Source organism: Petromyzon marinus, assembly GCF_048934315.1.
Source record: "Petromyzon marinus isolate PM22_M1 ecotype Great Lakes invasive population chromosome 76 unlocalized genomic scaffold, UKy_Petmar_22M1.pri1.0 chr76_unloc.2, whole genome shotgun sequence".
Taxonomy (NCBI): domain Eukaryota; kingdom Metazoa; phylum Chordata; class Hyperoartia; order Petromyzontiformes; family Petromyzontidae; genus Petromyzon; species Petromyzon marinus.
Genome location: NW_027422619.1, coordinates 339274 through 358440, shown reverse-complemented (window position 1 = coordinate 358440; position 19167 = coordinate 339274). Strand labels below are relative to the sequence as shown.

General features: G+C 50.8%; 1 protein-coding gene across 1 annotated transcript in view; it reads left to right on the top strand.

The window, feature by feature from the left end:
• The window catches only part of LOC116958332 (gamma-aminobutyric acid receptor subunit beta-3-like), a 98149-nt gene that overhangs the window by 992 nt on the left and 77990 nt on the right, over nt 1–19167 (top strand). Inside the window, exon 2 of the mRNA XM_076058542.1 lies at nt 11910–11977. Coding sequence (XP_075914657.1) covers nt 11930–11977 — 48 coding nt within the window. The 5' untranslated portion in view covers nt 11910–11929. The remainder of the gene's footprint in view (nt 1–11909; nt 11978–19167) is intronic.

Here is a 19167-nt window from a genome sequence, read left to right as displayed (position 1 = left end):
ATCACCACCATCACCATCACCACCATCACCACCACCACCATCACCACCACCACCACCACCACCATCACCACCACCATCACCACCACCATCACCACCACCACCACCATCTCCACCATCACCACCACCACCATCACCACCATCACCACCATCACCACCACCATCACCACCACCAACACCATCATCACCACCATCACTATCACCACCATCACTATCACCACCATCATCACCACCACCACCATCACCACCACCATCACCATCACCACCATCTCCACCATCACCATCACCACCACCACCATCACCACCTCCACCACCACCACCATCTCCACCATCACCATCACCACCACCACCACCATCACCACCACCACCATCACCACCATCACGATCACCACCATCACCATCACCACCATCACCATCACCAACATCACCATCATCACCATCACCACCATCACCACCATCAACCCACCATCACCATCACCACCACCATCACCATCACCACCACCATCACCAGCACCACCATCACCACCACCATCACCACCACCATCACCACCACCATCACCATCACCACCACCATCATCATCACGACCACCACCACCACCATCATCACCACCACCACCATCACCACCACCATCACCACCATCAGCACCACCATCACCACCACCATCACCACCATCACCACCACGATCACCACCATCACCATCACCACCATCACCACCACCACCATCACCACCATCACCACCATCACCACCACCATCACCACCACCATCACCACTATCACCACCACCATCACAACCACCATCACCACCATCACCACCACGATCACCACCATCACCATCACCACCATCACCACCACCACCATCACCACCACCACCACCATCACCACCATCACCACCACCATCACCACCACCATCACCACCATCACCACCACCATCACCACCACCATCACCACCATCACCATCACCACCATCACCACCACCATCACCACCACCATCACCACCATCACCACCACGATCACCACCATCACCATCACCACCATCATCACCACAACCACCACCACCACCATCACCACCACCATCACCACCATCACCACCACGATCACCAACATCACCAGCACCACCACCACCACCATCACCACCACCATCACCATCAGCACCATCACCACCACCACCACCATCATCACCACCACCACCACCACCATCACCACCACCATCACCACCACCACCATCACCACCTCCACCACCACCACCATCTCCACCATCACCATCACCACCACCACCACCATCACCACCACCACCATCACCACCATCACGATCACCACCATCACCATCACCACCATCACCATCACCAACATCACCACCATCACCACCACCATCACCACCACCATCACCACCATCACCACCACCATCACCACCACCATCACCATCACCACCACCACCATCACCACCTCCACCACCACCACCATCTCCACCATCACCATCACCACCACCACCACCATCACCACCACCACCATCACCACCATCACGATCACCACCATCACCATCACCACCATCACCATCACCACATCACCATCATCACCATCACCACCATCACCACCATCAACCCCACCATCACCATCACCACCACCATCACCATCACCACCACCATCACCACCACCACCATCACCACCACCATCACCACCACCATCACCACCACCATCACCATCACCACCACCATCATCATCACGACCACCACCACCACCATCATCACCACCACCACCACCACCACCATCACCACCACCATCACCACCATCAGCACCACCATCACCACCACCATCACCACCATCACCACCACGATCACCACCATCACCATCACCACCATCACCACCACCACCATCACCACCATCACCACCATCACCACCACCATCACCACCACCATCACCACCATCACCACCACCATCACAACCACCATCACCACCATCACCACCACGATCACCACCATCACCATCACCACCATCACCACCACCACCATCACCACCATCACCACCACCACCACCACCACCATCACCACCATCACCACCACCATCACCACCACCATCACCACCATCACCACCACCATCACCACCACCATCACCACCATCACCATCACCACCATCACCACCACCATCACCACCACCATCACCACCATCACCACCACGATCACCACCATCACCATCACCACCATCATCACCACCACCACCACCACCATCACCACCACCATCACCACCATCACCACCACGATCACCAACATCACCAGCACCACCACCACCACCATCACCACCACCACCACCATCAACATCAGCACCATCACCACCACCACCACCATCATTACCACCACCACCACCACCACCATCACCACCACCATCACCATCACCACCACCATCACCACCACCATCACCACCATCACCACCACCATCACCACCACCATCACCACCATCACCACCACCATCACCACCACCGTCACCATCACCACCACCACCACCATCATCACCACCACCACCATCACCACCACCACCACCACCATCACCACCACCATCACCACCACCACCATCACCACCATCACCACCACCATCACCACCACCATCACCACCATCACCACCACCATCACCACCACCGTCACCATCACCACCACCATCACCACCACCACCATCACCACCATCATCATCACTACCACCACCACCATCATCACCACCACCACCACCACTATCACCACCACCATCACCACCATCACCACCACCATCACCACCACCATCACCACCATCACCACCACGATCACCACCATCACCACCATCACCACCACCACCATCACCACCATCACCATCACCACCACCACCATCACCACCACCATCACCACCATCACCACCACCATCACCACCACCATCACCACCATCACCACCACGATCACCACCATCACCATCACCACCATCACCACCACCACCATCACCACCATCACCACCACCATCACCACCATCACCACCACCATCACCACCACCATCACCACCATCACCACCACCATCACCACCACCATCACAACCATCACCACCACCATCACCACCATCACCACCACCATCACCACCACCATCACCACCATCACCACCACAATCACCACCATCACCATCACCACCATCATCACCACCACCATCATCACCACCACGACCACCACCATCACCACCATCACCGCCATCACCACCACCATCACCACCACCATCACCACCATCACCACCACGATCACCACCATCACCATCACCACCATCACCACCATCACCACCACCACCATCACCACCACCACCACCACCATCACCACCACCACCATCACCATCACCACCAACATCACAATCACACCACCACCATCACCATCACCACCACCATCACCACCACCATCACCATCACCACCACCATCACCACCACCACCATCACCACCATCACCACCACCATCACCACCACCATCACCACCATCACCATCACCACCACCATCACCACCATCACCACCACCATCACCACCACCATCACCACCATCACCACCACGATCACCACCATCACCACCATCATCACCACCACCACCACCACCATCATCACCACCACCACCACCACAACCACCACCACCATCACCACCACCATCATCACCATCACCATCACCACCACCATCACCACCACCACCACCACCATCACCACCACCATCATCATCACCACCACCATCACCACCACCATCACCATCACCACCAACATCACCATCACCACCACCACCACCATCACCATCACCACCACCATCACCACCACCACCACCACCATCACCACCACCACCACCACCACCATCACCACCACCACCATCACCACCATCACCACCACCATCACCACCACCATCACCACCATCACCATCACCACCACCATCACCACCATCACCACCATCACCGCCATCACCACCACCATCACCACCACCATCACCACCATCACCACCACGATCACCACCATCACCATCACCACCATCACCACCATCACCACCACCACCATCACCACCACCACCATCACCACCACCATCACCACCACCACCATCACCACCATCACCACCATCACCACCACCACCACCATCATCACCACCACCACCACCACCATCACCACCATCACCGCCATCACCACCACCATCACCACCACCATCACCACCATCACCACCACGATCACCACCATCACCATCACCACCATCACCACCATCACCACCACCACCACCACCACCATCACCACCACCATCATCACCATCACCATCATCACCATCACCATCACCACCACCATCACCACCACCACCACCATCACCACCACCATCATCATCACCACCACCACCACCACCACCATCACCACCACCACCATCACCACCAACATCACAATCACCACCACCACCATCACCATCACCACCACCATCTCCACCACCATCACCATCACCACCACCATCACCACCACCACCATCACCACCATCACCACCACCATCACCACCACCATCACCACCATCACCATCACCACCACAATCACCACCATCACCACCACCATCACCACCACCATCACCACCATCACCACCACGATCACCACCATCACCACCATCATCACCACCAGCACCATCATCACCACCACCACCACAACCACCACCACCATCACCACCACCATCATCACCATCACCATCACCACCACCATCACCACCACCATCACCACCACCATCATCATCACCACCACCATCACCACCACCATCACCATCACCACCAACATCACCATCACCACCACCATCACCATTACCACCACCATCACCACCACCACCACCACCATCACCACCACCATTACCACCACCACCATCACCACCATCACCACCACCATCACCACCACCATCACCACCATCACCATCACCACCACCATCACCACCATCACTACCACCATCACCACCACCACCATCACCACCATCACCACCACGATCACCACCATCACCACCATCATCACCACCACCACCACCATAATCACCACCACCACCACCACAACCACCACCACCATCACCACCACCATCACCACCACCACCACCATCACCACCACCACCATCACCATCACCACCAACATCACAATCACCACCACCACCATCACCATCACCACCACCATCACCACCACCATCACCATCACCACCACCATCACCACCACCACCATCACCACCATCACCACCACCATCACCACCACCATCACCACCATCACCATCACCACCACCATCACCACCATCACCACCACCATCACCACCACCATCACCACCATCACCACCACGATCACCACCATCACCACCATCATCACCACCACCACCACCATCATCACCACCACCACCACAACCACCACCACCATCACCACCACCATCATCACCATCACCACCACCATCACCACCACCACCACCACCATCACCACCACCATCATCATCACCACCACCATCACCACCACCACCACCATCACCATCACCACCAACATCACCATCACCACCACCACCACCATCACCATCACCACCACCATCACCACCACCACCACCACCACCATCACCACCACCACCACCATCACCACCACCACCACCATCACCACCATCACCACCACCATCACCACCACCATCACCACCATCACCATCACCACCACCATCACCACCATCACCACCATCACCGCCATCACCACCACCATCACCACCACCATCACCACCATCACCACCACGATCACCACCATCACCATCACCACCATCACCACCATCACCACCACCACCATCACCACCACTACCATCACCACCACCATCACCACCACCACCATCACCACCATCACCACCATCACCACCACCACCACCACCATCATCACCACCACCACCATCACCACCATCACCGCCATCACCACCACCATCACCACCACCATCACCACCATCACCACCACGATCACCACCATCACCATCACCACCATCACCACCATCACCACCACCACCATCACCACCACCATCATCACCATCACCATCATCACCATCACCATCACCACCACCATCACCACCACCATCACCACCACCATCATCATCACCACCACCACCACCACCACCATCACCACCACCACCATCACCACCAACATCACAATCACCACCACCACCATCACCACCACCATCTCCACCACCATCACCATCACCACCACCATCACCACCACCACCATCACCACCATCACCACCACCATCACCACCACCATCACCACCATCACCATCACCACCACCATCACCACCATCACCACCACCATCACCACCACCATCACCACCATCACCACCACGATCACCACCATCACCACCATCATCACCACCACCACCACCACCATCATCACCACCACCACCACAACCACCACCACCATCACCACCACCATCATCACCATCACCATCACCACCACCATCACCACCACCATCACCACCACCATCATCATCACCACCACCATCACCACCACCACCACCATCACCATCACCACCAACATCACCATCACCACCACCATCACCATCACCACCACCATCACCACCACCATCACCATCACCACCACCATCACCACCACCACCATCACCACCATCACCACCACCATCACCACCACCATCACCACCATCACCATCACCACCACCATCACCACCATCACCACCACCATCACCACCACCATCACCACCATCACCACCACGATCACCACCATCACCACCATCATCACCACCACCACCACCACCATAATCACCACCACCACCACAACCACCACCACCATCACCACCACCATCACCACCACCACCATCACCACCACCATCACCACCATCACCACCACCACCATCACCACCACCATCATCACCATCACCATCATCACCATCACCACCATCACCATCACCACCACCATCACCACCACCACCATCACCACCACCATCACCACCACCACCACCATCATCAGTGGCATCTTTCGTGATTAAGGGAACGAATGGAGGAGGGGAAGGAATCACGATTCTGTGTGTGGGGGGCTTTAGCCCCCTCCGCATGAAGGACTAAGTGAATGAGCCAAACGAATTAATAGATGACGACATGAATGAGTGAATTCATGAATGAAGCTGCAGTGGGTTGAGGTTCGCCCCACCCCCCGGGAGTTACTAAACGAATGAGTGAGTGAATGAATCACTGTGTGAGTGAGTGAACGAGTGAGTGAATCACTGTGTGATTGAGTGAGTGAGTGAAGGAGTGAATGAATCACTGTGTGAGTGAGTGAACGAGTGAGTGAACCACTGTGTGAGTGAGTGAGTGAACGAGTGAATGAATCACTGTGTGAGTGAGTGAACGAGTGAGTGAATGAATCACTGTGTGAGTGAGTGAGTGAACGAGTGAGTGAGTGAATCACTGTGTGAGTGAGTGAACGAGTGAGTGAATCACCGTGTGTGAATGAATGAGTGAACGGGTGAGTGAATGAATCACTGTGTGAGTGAGTGAACGAGTCAGTGAATGAATCACTGTGTGAGTGAGTGAACGAGTGAGTGAATCACCGTGTGTGAATGAATGAGTGAATGGGTGAGTGAATGAATCACTGTGTGAGTGAGTGAATCACTGTGTGTGAATGAATGAGTGAATGGGTGAGTGAATGAATCACTGTGTGAGTGAGTGAACGAGTGAGTGAATCACTGTGTGTGAATGAATGAGTGAGTGAATGAATCACCGTGTGAGTGAGTGAACGAGTCAGTGAATGAATCACTGTGTGAGTGAGTGAACGAGTGAGTGAATCACTGTGTGTGAATGAATGAGTGAATGGGTGAGTGAATGAATCACTGTGTGAGTGAGTGAACGAGTCAGTGAATGAATCACTGTGTGAGTGAGTGAACGAGTGAGTGAATCACCGTGTGTGAATGAATGAGTGAATGGGTGAGTGAATGAATCACTGTGTGAGTGAGTGAACGAGTCAGTGAATGAATCACTGTGTGAGTGAGTGAACGAGTGAGTGAATCACCGTGTGTGAATAAATGAGTGAATGGGTGAGTGAATGAATCACTGTGTGAGTGAGTGAATCACTGTGTGTGAATGAATGAGTGAATGGGTGAGTGAATGAATCACTGTGTGAGTGAGTGAACGAGTGAGTGAATCACTGTGTGTGAATGAATGAGTGAGTGAATGAATCACTGTGTGAGTGAGTGAACGAGTCAGTGAATGAATCACTGTGTGAGTGAGTGAACGAGAGAGTGAATCACTGTGTGTGAATGAATGAGTGAATGGGTGAGTGAATGAATCACTGTGTGAGTGAGTGAACAAGTGAGTGAATCACTGTGTGTGAATGAATGAGTGAATGGGTGAGTGAATGAATCACTGTGTAAGTGAGTGAACGAGTGAGTGAATCACTGTGTGTGAATGAATGAGTGAGTGAATCACTGTGTGAATGAATGAGTGAATGGGTGAGTGAATGAATCACTGTGAGTTAGTGAGTGAACGAGTGAGTGAATCACTGTGTGAGTGAGTGAGTGAATCACTGTGTGAGTGAGTGAACGAGTGAGTGAGTGAATCACTGTGTGTGAATGAATGCGTGAATGGGGGAGTGAATGAATCACTGTGTGTGAATGAATGAGTGATTGAATGAATCACTGTGTGAGTGAGTGAACGAGTGAGTAAGTGAATCACTGTGTGAGTGAGTGAACGAGTGAGTTAATCACTGTGTGTGAATGAATGAGTGAATGGTTGAGTGAATGAATCACTGTGTGAATGAATGATTGAATGGGTGAGTGAATGAATCACTGTGTGAGTGAGTGAACAAGTGAGTGAGTGAATCACTGTGTGTGAGTGTGTGAATAAGTGAACGAATGAGTGAATGAGTGAAGGAATGAATCACTGTGTGTGAGTGTGTGAGTGTGTGAATGATTGATCGAGTGAGTGAATGAGTGAGTGAATCACTGCGTGTGGGTGTGTGAATGAGTGAAAGAATGAGTGAATGAGTGAGGGAATGAATCACTGTGTGTGAGTGTGTAAATGAGTGAACGAATGAGTGAGTGAATCACTGTGTGTGAGTGTGTGAATGAGTGAACGAATGAGTGAACGAGTGAGTGAATGAGTGAGGGAATGAATCACTGTGTGTGCGTGAGTGTGTGAGTGTGTGTCAATGAGTGAATGAGTGAGTGAATGAATCACCGTGTGTGAGTGAGTGTGTGAGTGTGTGCGTGTGTAAATGAGTGAATGGGTGAGTGAATGAATCACGGTGTGAATGAATGAGTGAATGGGTAAGTGAATGAATCACTGTGTGTGAATGAATGAGTGAGTGAATGAATCACTGTGTGAGTGAGTGAACGAATGAGTGAGTGAATCACTGTGTGTGAATGAATGAGTGAATGGGTTAGTGAATGAATCACTGTGTGTGAATGAGTGAGTGAATGAATCACTGTGTGAGTGAGTGAACGAGTGAGTGAATGAATGTGTGAGTGATTGAACGAGTGAGTGAATGAGGTAGTGAATGAATCAGTGTGTGAGTGTGACTGAGTGAGTGACTGAGTGAGTGAATGAGTGAGCGAATTAGCTCGTGAATGAATCAGTGTGACTGTGTGTGTGACTGAGTGAATGAGGGAGTGAACGAGTGAGTGATTGAATCACTGTGTGAGTGAGTGAGTGAACGTGTGAGTGTGTGAATCACTGTGTGTGAATGAATGCATGAATGGGTGAGTGAATGAATCACTGTGTGATTGAATGAGTGAATGAATCACTGTGTGAGTGAGTGAACGAGTGAGTGAGTGAATCACTGTGTGAGTGATTGAACGAGTGAGTGAATGAGGTAGTGAATGAATCAGTGTGTGAGTGTGACTGAGTGAGTGAATGAGTGAGTGAATGAGTGAGCGAATGAGGTCGTGAATGAATCAGTGTGACTGAGTGTGTGTGACTGAGTGAATTAGGGAGTGAATGAGTGAGTGAATGAATCACTGTGTGTGAGTGTGTGAGTGGGTGAATGAGTGAACGAGTGAGTGGGTGAATAAATCACTGTGTGTGATTGAATGGGTGAATGAACGAGTGAATGAGTGAGTGAATGAATCACTGTGTGAGTGTGTGAATGAGAGAACAAGTGAATAAGTGAGCGAATGAATCACTGTGTGAGTGTGTGTGAATTGAGTGAACGAATGAATAACTGTGTGTGAGTGTGTGAATGAGTGAACGAATGCGTGAATGAGTGAGGGAATGAATCACTGTGTGAGTGTGTGAATGTGTGAACGAGTGAGTGAATGAGTGAGGGAATTAATCACCGTGTGTGTGAATGAGTGAATGAATGAGTGAATGAGTGAGTGAATGAATCACTGTGTGTGAACGAGTGATCGAGTGAGTGAATGAATGATTCACTGTCTGAGAGTGTGTGAATGAGTGAACGAGTGAGCGAATGAGTTTGTGAATGAATCACTGTGCGAGTATGTGAATGAGTGAACGAATGAGTGAATGAGTGAGGGAATGAATCACTGTGCGTGTGATTGTGTGAATGAGTGAACGAATGAGTGAATGAGTGAGTGAATGAATCACTGTGTGTGAGTGTGTGAATGAGTGAACGAGTGAGTGAATGAGTGAGTGAATGAATCACTGTGTGTGTGAGTGTGCGAATGATTGAACGAGTGAGTGAATGAGTGTGTGAATGAATCACTGTGTGTGAGTGTGTGTGAATGAGTGAACGAATGAGTGAATGAATCACTGTGTGAGTGTGTGAATGAGTGAACGAGTGAATGAGTGAGTGAATGAAACACTGTGTGAGTGTGTCAATGAGTGAACGAATGCGTGAATGAATCAGTGTGTGTGAGTGTGTGAATGAGTGAACGAATGAGTTAATGAGTGAATGAATCATTGTGTGTGAGTGTGTGAGTGTGTGAATGAGTGAACGAGTGAATGAGTGAGGGAATGAATCACTGCGTGGGAGTGTGTGAATGAGTGAACGAGTGAATGAGTGAGTGAATTAATCACTGTGTGTGAGAATGAATGAACGAATGAGTGAATGAATCACTATGTGTGAGTGTGTGAGTGTGTGAATGAGTGAACGAATAAGCGAATGAGTGAATGAATCACTGTATGTGAGTGTGTGGGTGTGTGAATAAGTGAACGAATGAGTGAATGAGTGAAGGAATGAATCACTGTGTGTGAGTGTGTGAATGATTGATCGAGTGAGTGAATGAGTGAGTGAATCACTGTGTATGAGTGTGTGAATGAGTGAAAGAATAAGTGAATGAGTGAGGGAATGAATCACTGTGTGTGAGTGTGTAAATGAGTGATCGAATGAGTGAGTGAATCACTGTGTGTGAGTGTGTGAATGAGTGAACGAATGAGTGAACGAGTGAGTGAATGAGTGAGGGAATGAATCACTGTGTGTGCGTGAGTGTGTGCGTGTGTGAATGAGTGAATGGGTGAGTGAATGAATCACCGTGTGTGAGTGAGTGTCTGAGTGTGTAAGTGTGTGAATGAGTGAACGAGTTAGTGAATGAGTGAGTGAATGAATCACTGTGTGTGAGTGTGTGAGTGTGTGAACGAGTGAACGAGTGAGTGAATGAGTGAGTGAATGAATCACTGTGTGAGTGTGTGAGTGTGTGAATGCTTGAACGAATGAGTGAATGAGTGAGGGAATCAATCGCTCTGTGAGTTTGTGAATGAGTGAATGAGTGAATGAGTGAGTGAATGAATCACTGTGTGTGAGTGTTTGTGTGCGTGAGTGAGTTTGTGAGTGTGTGAATGAGTGAAAGATTGAGTGAATGAGTGAGGGAATGAATCACTGTGTGTGAGTGTGTGAGTGTGTGAATGAGTGAAAGAGTGAGTGAACGAGTGAGTGAATGAGGGAATGAATCACTGTGTGTGAGTGTGTGAATGAGTTAACGAATGAGTGAAGGAGTGAGTGAATGAGTGAGGGAATGAATCACTGTGTGTGAGTGTGCAGGTCCTCCCGTGCTGGTTGGTATGAGCATCGACATCGCCAACATCGACACCGTCTCAGAGGTCAACATGGTGAGAGTTTGGACCTCCCCTGGGTCCACTCAGACAGAAATCACTCAGCCAATTACTCAGTCACTCACCCACTCACCCACTCACTCAACCACTCACTCACCCACTCACTCACCCACTCACTCATCCACTCACTCACTCACCCACTCACTCACTCACCCACTCACCCACTCACTCACCCACTCACTCACTCACCCACTCACTCACCCACTCACTCAACCACTCACCCACTCACTCATCCACTCACTCACTCACCCACTCACTCACTCACCCACTCACCCACTCACTCACCCACTCACTCACTCACTCACCCACTCACTCACCCACTCACTCAACCACACACCCACTCACTCATTCACTCACTCACCCACTCACTAACCCACTCACTCACTCACCCACTCACACAGCCACTCACTCACTCACCCACCCACCCACTCACTCACTCACCCACTCACTCACCCACTCACCCACTCACTCACCCACTCACCCACTCACTCACTCACTCATCCACTCACTCACTCACTCAACCACTCACCCACTCACTCACCCACTCACTCACCCACTCTATCACTCACCCACCCACACACCCACTCACTCACCCACTCACTCACTCACCCACACACCCACTCACTCACTCACCCACTCACTCACTCACCCACTCACTCACTCACCCACTCACTCACTCACCCACTCACTCACTCACCCACTCACTCACCCTCACCATGTACTTCCAGCAGTGCTGGAGAGACAGGCGACACTGTCTCCCTCTGTGTGTCTCTGTGTCTCTCTGTGTCTCTGTGTCTCTCTGTGTCTCTGTGTCTCTCTGTGTCTCTGTGTGTCTCTCTGTCTCTCTGTGTGTCTCTGTGTTTCTGTGTGTCTCTCTCTGTGTCTCTGTGTGTATCTGTGTCTCTGTGTGTGTCTCTGTGTGTCCCTGTGTCTCTCTGTGTGTGTTTCTGTGTGTCTCTCTCTCTGTGTCTCTGTGTCTCTCTTTGTTTCTCTGTGTGTGTCTCTGTGTCTGTGTGTCTCTATGTGTGTCTCTGTGTGTCTGTGTGTGTGTCTGTGTGTGTCTTTGTGTGTCTCTGTGTCTCCCTCTGTGTGTCTCTGTGTCTCCGTGTGTCTCTCTCTGTGTCTCTGTGTGTCTTTGTGTCTCTGTGTGTCTCTGTGTCTCTGCGTGTTTCTGTGTCTCTGTGTGTCTCTGTGTCTCTGTGTGTGTCTCTGTGTCTCTGTGTCACTGTGTGTCTCTCTCTGTGTCTCTGTGTGTCTCTGTGTCTCTGTGTGTCTCTGTGTGTGTCTATGTGTGTCTCTCTTTGTTTCTATGTGTGTGTCTCTGTGTCTGTGTGTCTCTGTGTGTCTGTGTGTGTCTTTGTGTCTCTGTGTATGTCTGTGTGAGTCTCTGTGTGTCTGTGTGTCTGTGTGTCTCTGTGTGTGTCTCTGTGTGTGTCTGTGTGTGTCTGTGTAGCTCTGTGTGTCTGTGTGTCTGTGTGTGTGTATCTGTGTGTGTCTCTCTGTGTCTCTGTGTGTGTCTCTGTCTCTCTGTCTCTCTCTGTGTGTGTCTCTGTGTGTCTCTCTGTGTGTCTCTGTGTGTGTCTCTGTGTGTGTCTCTGTGTGTCTCTGTGTCTCTGTGTGTCTCTGTGTGTGTCTCTGTGTGTATCTGTGTGTGTCTCTGTCTGTGTGTCTCTGTGAGTGTCTCTGTGTGTGTCTCTGTGTGTCTCTACAGGACTACACACTTACCATGTACTTCCAGCAGTACTGGAGAGACAGGCGACACTCTCTGTGTGTCTCTCTGTGCGTGTCTCTGTGTGTGTCTGTGTGTATCTATGTGTATCTGTGTGTGTCTCTGTGTGTGTCGCTGTGTGTCTCTCTGTGTGTGTCTCTCTGTGTGTCTGTGTGTCTCTGTGTGTCTCTGTGTGTGTGTCTGTGCGTGTCTCTCTGTGTATCTCTGTGTGTCTCTGTCTCTCTCTCTCTATGTGTCTCTGTGTGTGTGTCTGTGTGTGTCTCTCTGTGTGTCTCTGTGTGTGTCTCTGTGTCTCTGTGTGTCTCTCTGTGACTGTGTGTCTCTGTGTGTCTCTGTGTGTGTCTCTGTGTGTGTATCTGTGTGTGTGTGTGTCTCTGTGTGTGTCTCTGTGTGTGTTTCTGTGTCTCTCTGTGTGTCTGTGTGTCTCTGTGTGTGTCTCTGTGTGTGTCTCTGTGTGTCTCTGTGTGTGTGTCTCTGTGTCTCTGTGTCTCTGTGTGTGTCTCTGTGTGTCTCTGTGTGTGTGTCTCTGTGTCTCTGTGTGTGTGTCTCTGTGTGTGTCTCTGTGTGTGTCTCTGTGTCTCTGTGTGTGTCTGTGTGTCTCTGTGTGTGTCTCTGTGTGTGTCTCTGTGTCTCTGTGTGTGTCTCTGTGTGTCTCTGTGTGTGTCTCTGTGTGTCTCTGTGTGTGTCTCTCTGTGTGTCTCTGTGTCTCTGTGTGTGTGTCTCTGTGTGTATGTCTGTGTGTGTCTCTGTGTGTGTCCCTGTGTCTCTGTGTGTCTCTGTGTCTCTGTGTGTGTCTGTGTCTCTGTGTGTGTCTCTGTGTCTCTGTGTGTGTCTCTGTGTCTCTGTGTGTGTCTCTGTATCTCTCTACAGGACTACACACTTACCATGTACTTCCAGCAGTACTGGAGAGACAGGCGACTCTCTGTGTCTCTGTGTGTCTCTGTGGGACTCTGTGTGTGTGTCTCTGTGTGTGTCTGTGTGTCTCTGTGTGTTTCTGTGTGTCTCTGTGTGTGTGTCTCTGTGTCTCTGTGAGTGTCTCTGTGTGTCTCTATGTGTGTCTCTACAGGACTACACACTCACCATGTACTTCCAGCAGTACTGGAGAGACAGGCGACTCTCTGTGTCTCTATGTCTCTGTGTGTGTGTCTCTGTGTGTGTGTCTCTGTGTGTGTCTCTGTGTGTCTCTGTGTGTCTGTGAGTGTCTCTGTGTGTCTCTGTGTGTGTCTCTGTGTGTCTCTGTGTCTCTACAGAACTACACACTCACCATGTACTTCCAGCAGTACTGGAGAGGTACGCGACTCTCTGTGTCTCTGTGTCTCTATGTCTCTGTCTCTCTGTGTGTGTGTCTGTGTGTGTCTCTGTGTGTGTGTCTCTACAGGACTACACACTCACCATGTATTTCCAGCAGTACTGGATAGACAGGCGACTCTCTCTGTGTGTCTCTGTGTCTGTGTGTCTGTGTGTGTCTCTGTGTGTCTCCGTGTGTGTCTCTGTGTGTCTCTGTGTGTCTCTGTGTGTGTCTACAGGACTACACACTCACCATGTACTTCCAGCAATACTGGAGAGACAGGCGACTCTCTCTGTATTTGTGTGTCTTTGTTTTTGTGTCTCTGTGTGTGTCTCTGTGTCTCTGTGTCTCTGTGTGTGTCTCTGTGTCTCTACAGGACTACACACTTACCATGTACTTCCAGCAGTACTGGAGAGACAGGCGACACTCTGTGTCTCTGTGTCTCTGTGTGTGTGTCTCTGTGTGTGTCTCTGTGTGTGTCTCTGTGTCTCTGTGTGTGTCTCTGTGTGTGTCTCTGTGTGTGTCTCTACAGGACAACACACTTACCATGTACTTCCAGCAGTACTGGAGAGACAGGCGACTCTCTGTGTCTCTGTGTGTCTCTGTGTGTGTGTCTCTGTGTGTGGCTCTGTGTGTGTCTCTGTGTGTGTGTCTGTGTGTCTCTACAGGACTACATACTCACCATGTACTTCCAGCAGTACTGGAGAGAAAGGCGACTCTCTGTGTCTCTATGTCTCTGTGTGTGTGTCTCTGTGTGTGTGTCTCTGTGTGTGTCTCTGTGTGTCTCTGTGTGTCTGTGAGTGTCTCTGTGTGTCTCTGTGTGTGTCTCTGTGTGTCTCTGTGTCTCTACAGAACTACACACTCACCATGTACTTCCAGCAGTACTGGAGAGACAGGCGACTCTCTGTGTCTCTGTGTCTCTATGTCTCTGTCTCTCTGTGTGTGTCTGTGTGTGTCTCTGTGTGTGTGTCTCTACAGGACTACACACTTACCATGTACTTCCAGCAGTACTGGAGAGACAGGCGACTCTCTCTGTCTCTGTGTGGTTGTCTCTGTGTCTCTGTGTGTGTCTCTGTGTGTGTCTCTGTGTCTCTGTGTGTCTCTCTCTGTGTGTCTCTACAGGACTACACAATCACCATGTACTTCCAGCAGTACTGGAGAGACAGGCGACTCTCTTTGTGTGTCTCTGTGTGTCTCTGTGTGTCTCTGTGTGTCTCTCTGTGTGTGTCTCTGTGTGTCTCTGTGTCTCTGTGTGTGTCTGTGTGTGTCTAGTGTCTCTGTGTGTCTCTCTGTGTGTGTCTCTGTGTATATTGGTGTGTCTCTGTGTGGCTCTGTGAGTGTCTATGTGTGTATGTGAGTGTCTCTGTGTGTCTCTGTGTGTCTCGTGAGTGTCTCTGTGTGTGTCTCTGTATCTCTCTACAGGACTACACACTCACCATGTATTTCCAGCAGTACTGGAGAGACAGGCGACTCTCTGTGTCTCTGTGTGTCTCTCTGTGTGTGTGTCTCTGTGTGTGTCTCTGTGTGTCTCTGTGTGTGTCTCTGTGTGGCTCAGTGAGTGTCTCTGTGTGTGTCTGTGTGTCTCTACAGGACTACACACTCACCATGTACTTCCAGCAGTACTGGAGAGATAGGCGACTCTCTGTGTCTCTGTGTCTCTATGTCTCTGTCTCTCTGTGTGTGGTTGTGTGTGTCTCTGTGTGTGTGTCTCTACAGGACTACACACTCACCATGTACTTCCAGCAGTACTGGAGAGACAGGCGACTCTCTCTGTCTTTGTGTGTCTCTGTTTGTGTGTCTCTGTGTGTGTCTCTGTGTGTGTCTCTGTGTCTCTGTGTGTGTCTCTGTGTCTCTAAAGGACTACACACTTACCATGTACTTCCAGCAGTCCTGGAGAGACAGGCGACACTCTGTGTCTCTGTGTCTCTGTGTGTGTGTCTCTGTGTGTGTCTCTGTGTGTGTCTCTGTGTCTCTGTGTGTGTCTCAGTGTGTGTCTCTGTGAGTGTATATACAGGACTACACACTTACCATGTACTTCCAGCAGTACTGGAGAGACAGGCGACTCTCTGTGTCTCTGTGTGTCTCTGTGTGTGTGTCTCTGTGTGTGGCTCTGTGTGTGTCTCTGTGTGTGTGTCTGTGTGTCTCTACAGGACTACATACTCACCATGTACTTCCAGCAGTACTGGAGAGACAGGCGACTCTCTCTGTCTTTGTGTGTCTCTGTTTGTGTGTCTCTGTGTGTCTCGGTGTCTCTGTGTGTGTCTCTGTGTCTCTGTGTGTGTCTCTGTGTCTCTACAGGACTACACACTTACCATGTACTTCCAGCAGTACTGGAGAGACAGGCGACTCTCTGTGTCTCTGTGTCTCTATGTTTCTGTCTCTCTGTGTGTGTCTGTGTGTGTCTCTGTGTGTGTGTCTCTACAGGACTACACACTCACCATGTACTTCCAGCAGTACTGGAGAGACTGGCGACTCTCTCTGTCTCTGTGTGGTTGTCTCTGTGTCTCTGTGTGTGTGTCTCTCTCTGTGTGTCTCTACAGGACTACACACTCACCATGTACTTCCAGCAGTACTGGAGAGACAGGCGACTCTCTCTGTGTCTCTGTGTGTCTCTCTGTGTGTGCGTCTCTGTGTGTGTCTCTGTGTGTCTCTGTGTGTGTCTCTGTGTGGCTCTGTGAGTGTCTCTGTGTGTGTCTCTGTGTCTCTATAGGACTACACACTTACCATGTACTTCCAGCAGTACTGGAGAGACAGCCGACTCTCTCTGTCTCTGTGTGTCTCTGTGTGTCTCTGTGCGTGTCTCTGTGTCTCTACAGGACTACACACTCACCATGTACTTCCAGCAGTACTGGAGAGACAGGCGACTCTCTCTGTCTTTGTGTGTCTCTGTTTGTGTGTCGCTGCGTGTGTCTCTGTGTCTCTGTGTGTGTCTCTGTGTGTGTCTCTGTGTCTCTACAGGACTACACACTTACCATGTACTTCCAGCAGTACTGGAGAGACAGGCGACACTCTGTGTCTCTGTGTCTCTGTGTGTGTGTCTCTGTGTGTGTCTCTGTGTGTGTCTCTGTGTCTCTGTGTGTGTCTCTGTGTGTGTCTCTGTGTGTGTCTCTACAGGACTATACACTTACCATGTACTTCCAGCAGTACTGGAGAGACAGGCGACTCTCTCTGTCTCTGTGTGTCTCTGTGTGTGTGTCTCTGTGTGAGGCTCTGTGTGTGTCTCTGTGTGTGTGTCTGTGTGTCTCTACAGGACTACATACTCACCATGTCCTTCCAGCAGTACTGGAGAGACAGGCGACTCTCTGTGTCTCTATGTCTCTGTGTGTGTGTCTCTGTGTGTGTGTCTCTGTGTGTGTCTCTGTGTGTCTATGTGTGTCTGTGAGTGTCTCTGTGTGTCTCTGTGTCTCTACAGGACTACACACTCACCATGTACTTCCAGCAGTACTGGAGAGACAGGCGACTCTCTGTGTCTCTGTGTGTCTCTCTGTGTGTGTGTCTCTGTGTGTGTCTCTGTGTGTCTCTGTGTGTGTCTCTGTGTGGCTCTGTGAGTGTCTCTGTGTGTGTCTCTGTGTCTCTACAGGACTACACACTCACCATGTACTTCCAGCAGTACTGGAGAGACAGGCGACTCTCTGTGTCTCTGTGTGTGTCTCTGTGTGTGTCTCTGTGAGTGTCTCTGTGTGTGTGTGTCTCTGTGTCTCTGTGTGTGTGTGTCTCTACAGGACTACACACTCACCATGTACTTCCAGCAGTACTGGAGAGACAGGCGACACTCTGTGTCTCTGTGTCTCTGTGTGTGTGTCTCTGTGTGTGTCTCTGTGTGTGTGTGTCTCTGTGTGTCTCTGTGTGTGTCTCTACAGGACTACACACTCACCATGTACTTCCAGCAGTACTGGATAGACAGGCGACTCTCTCTGTGTGTCTCTGTGTCTGTGTGTGTGTCTCTGTGTGTCTCTGTGTGTGTCTCTGTGTGTCTCTGTGTGTCTCTGTGTGTGTCTACAGGACTACACACTCACCATGTACTTCCAGCAGTACTGGAGAGACAGGCGACTCTCTCTGTCTTTGTGTGTCTCTGTTTGTGTGTCTCTGTGTGTCTCTGTGTCTATGTGTGTGTCTCTGTGTCTCTGTGTGTGTCTCTGTGTCTCTACAGGACTACACACTTACGATGTA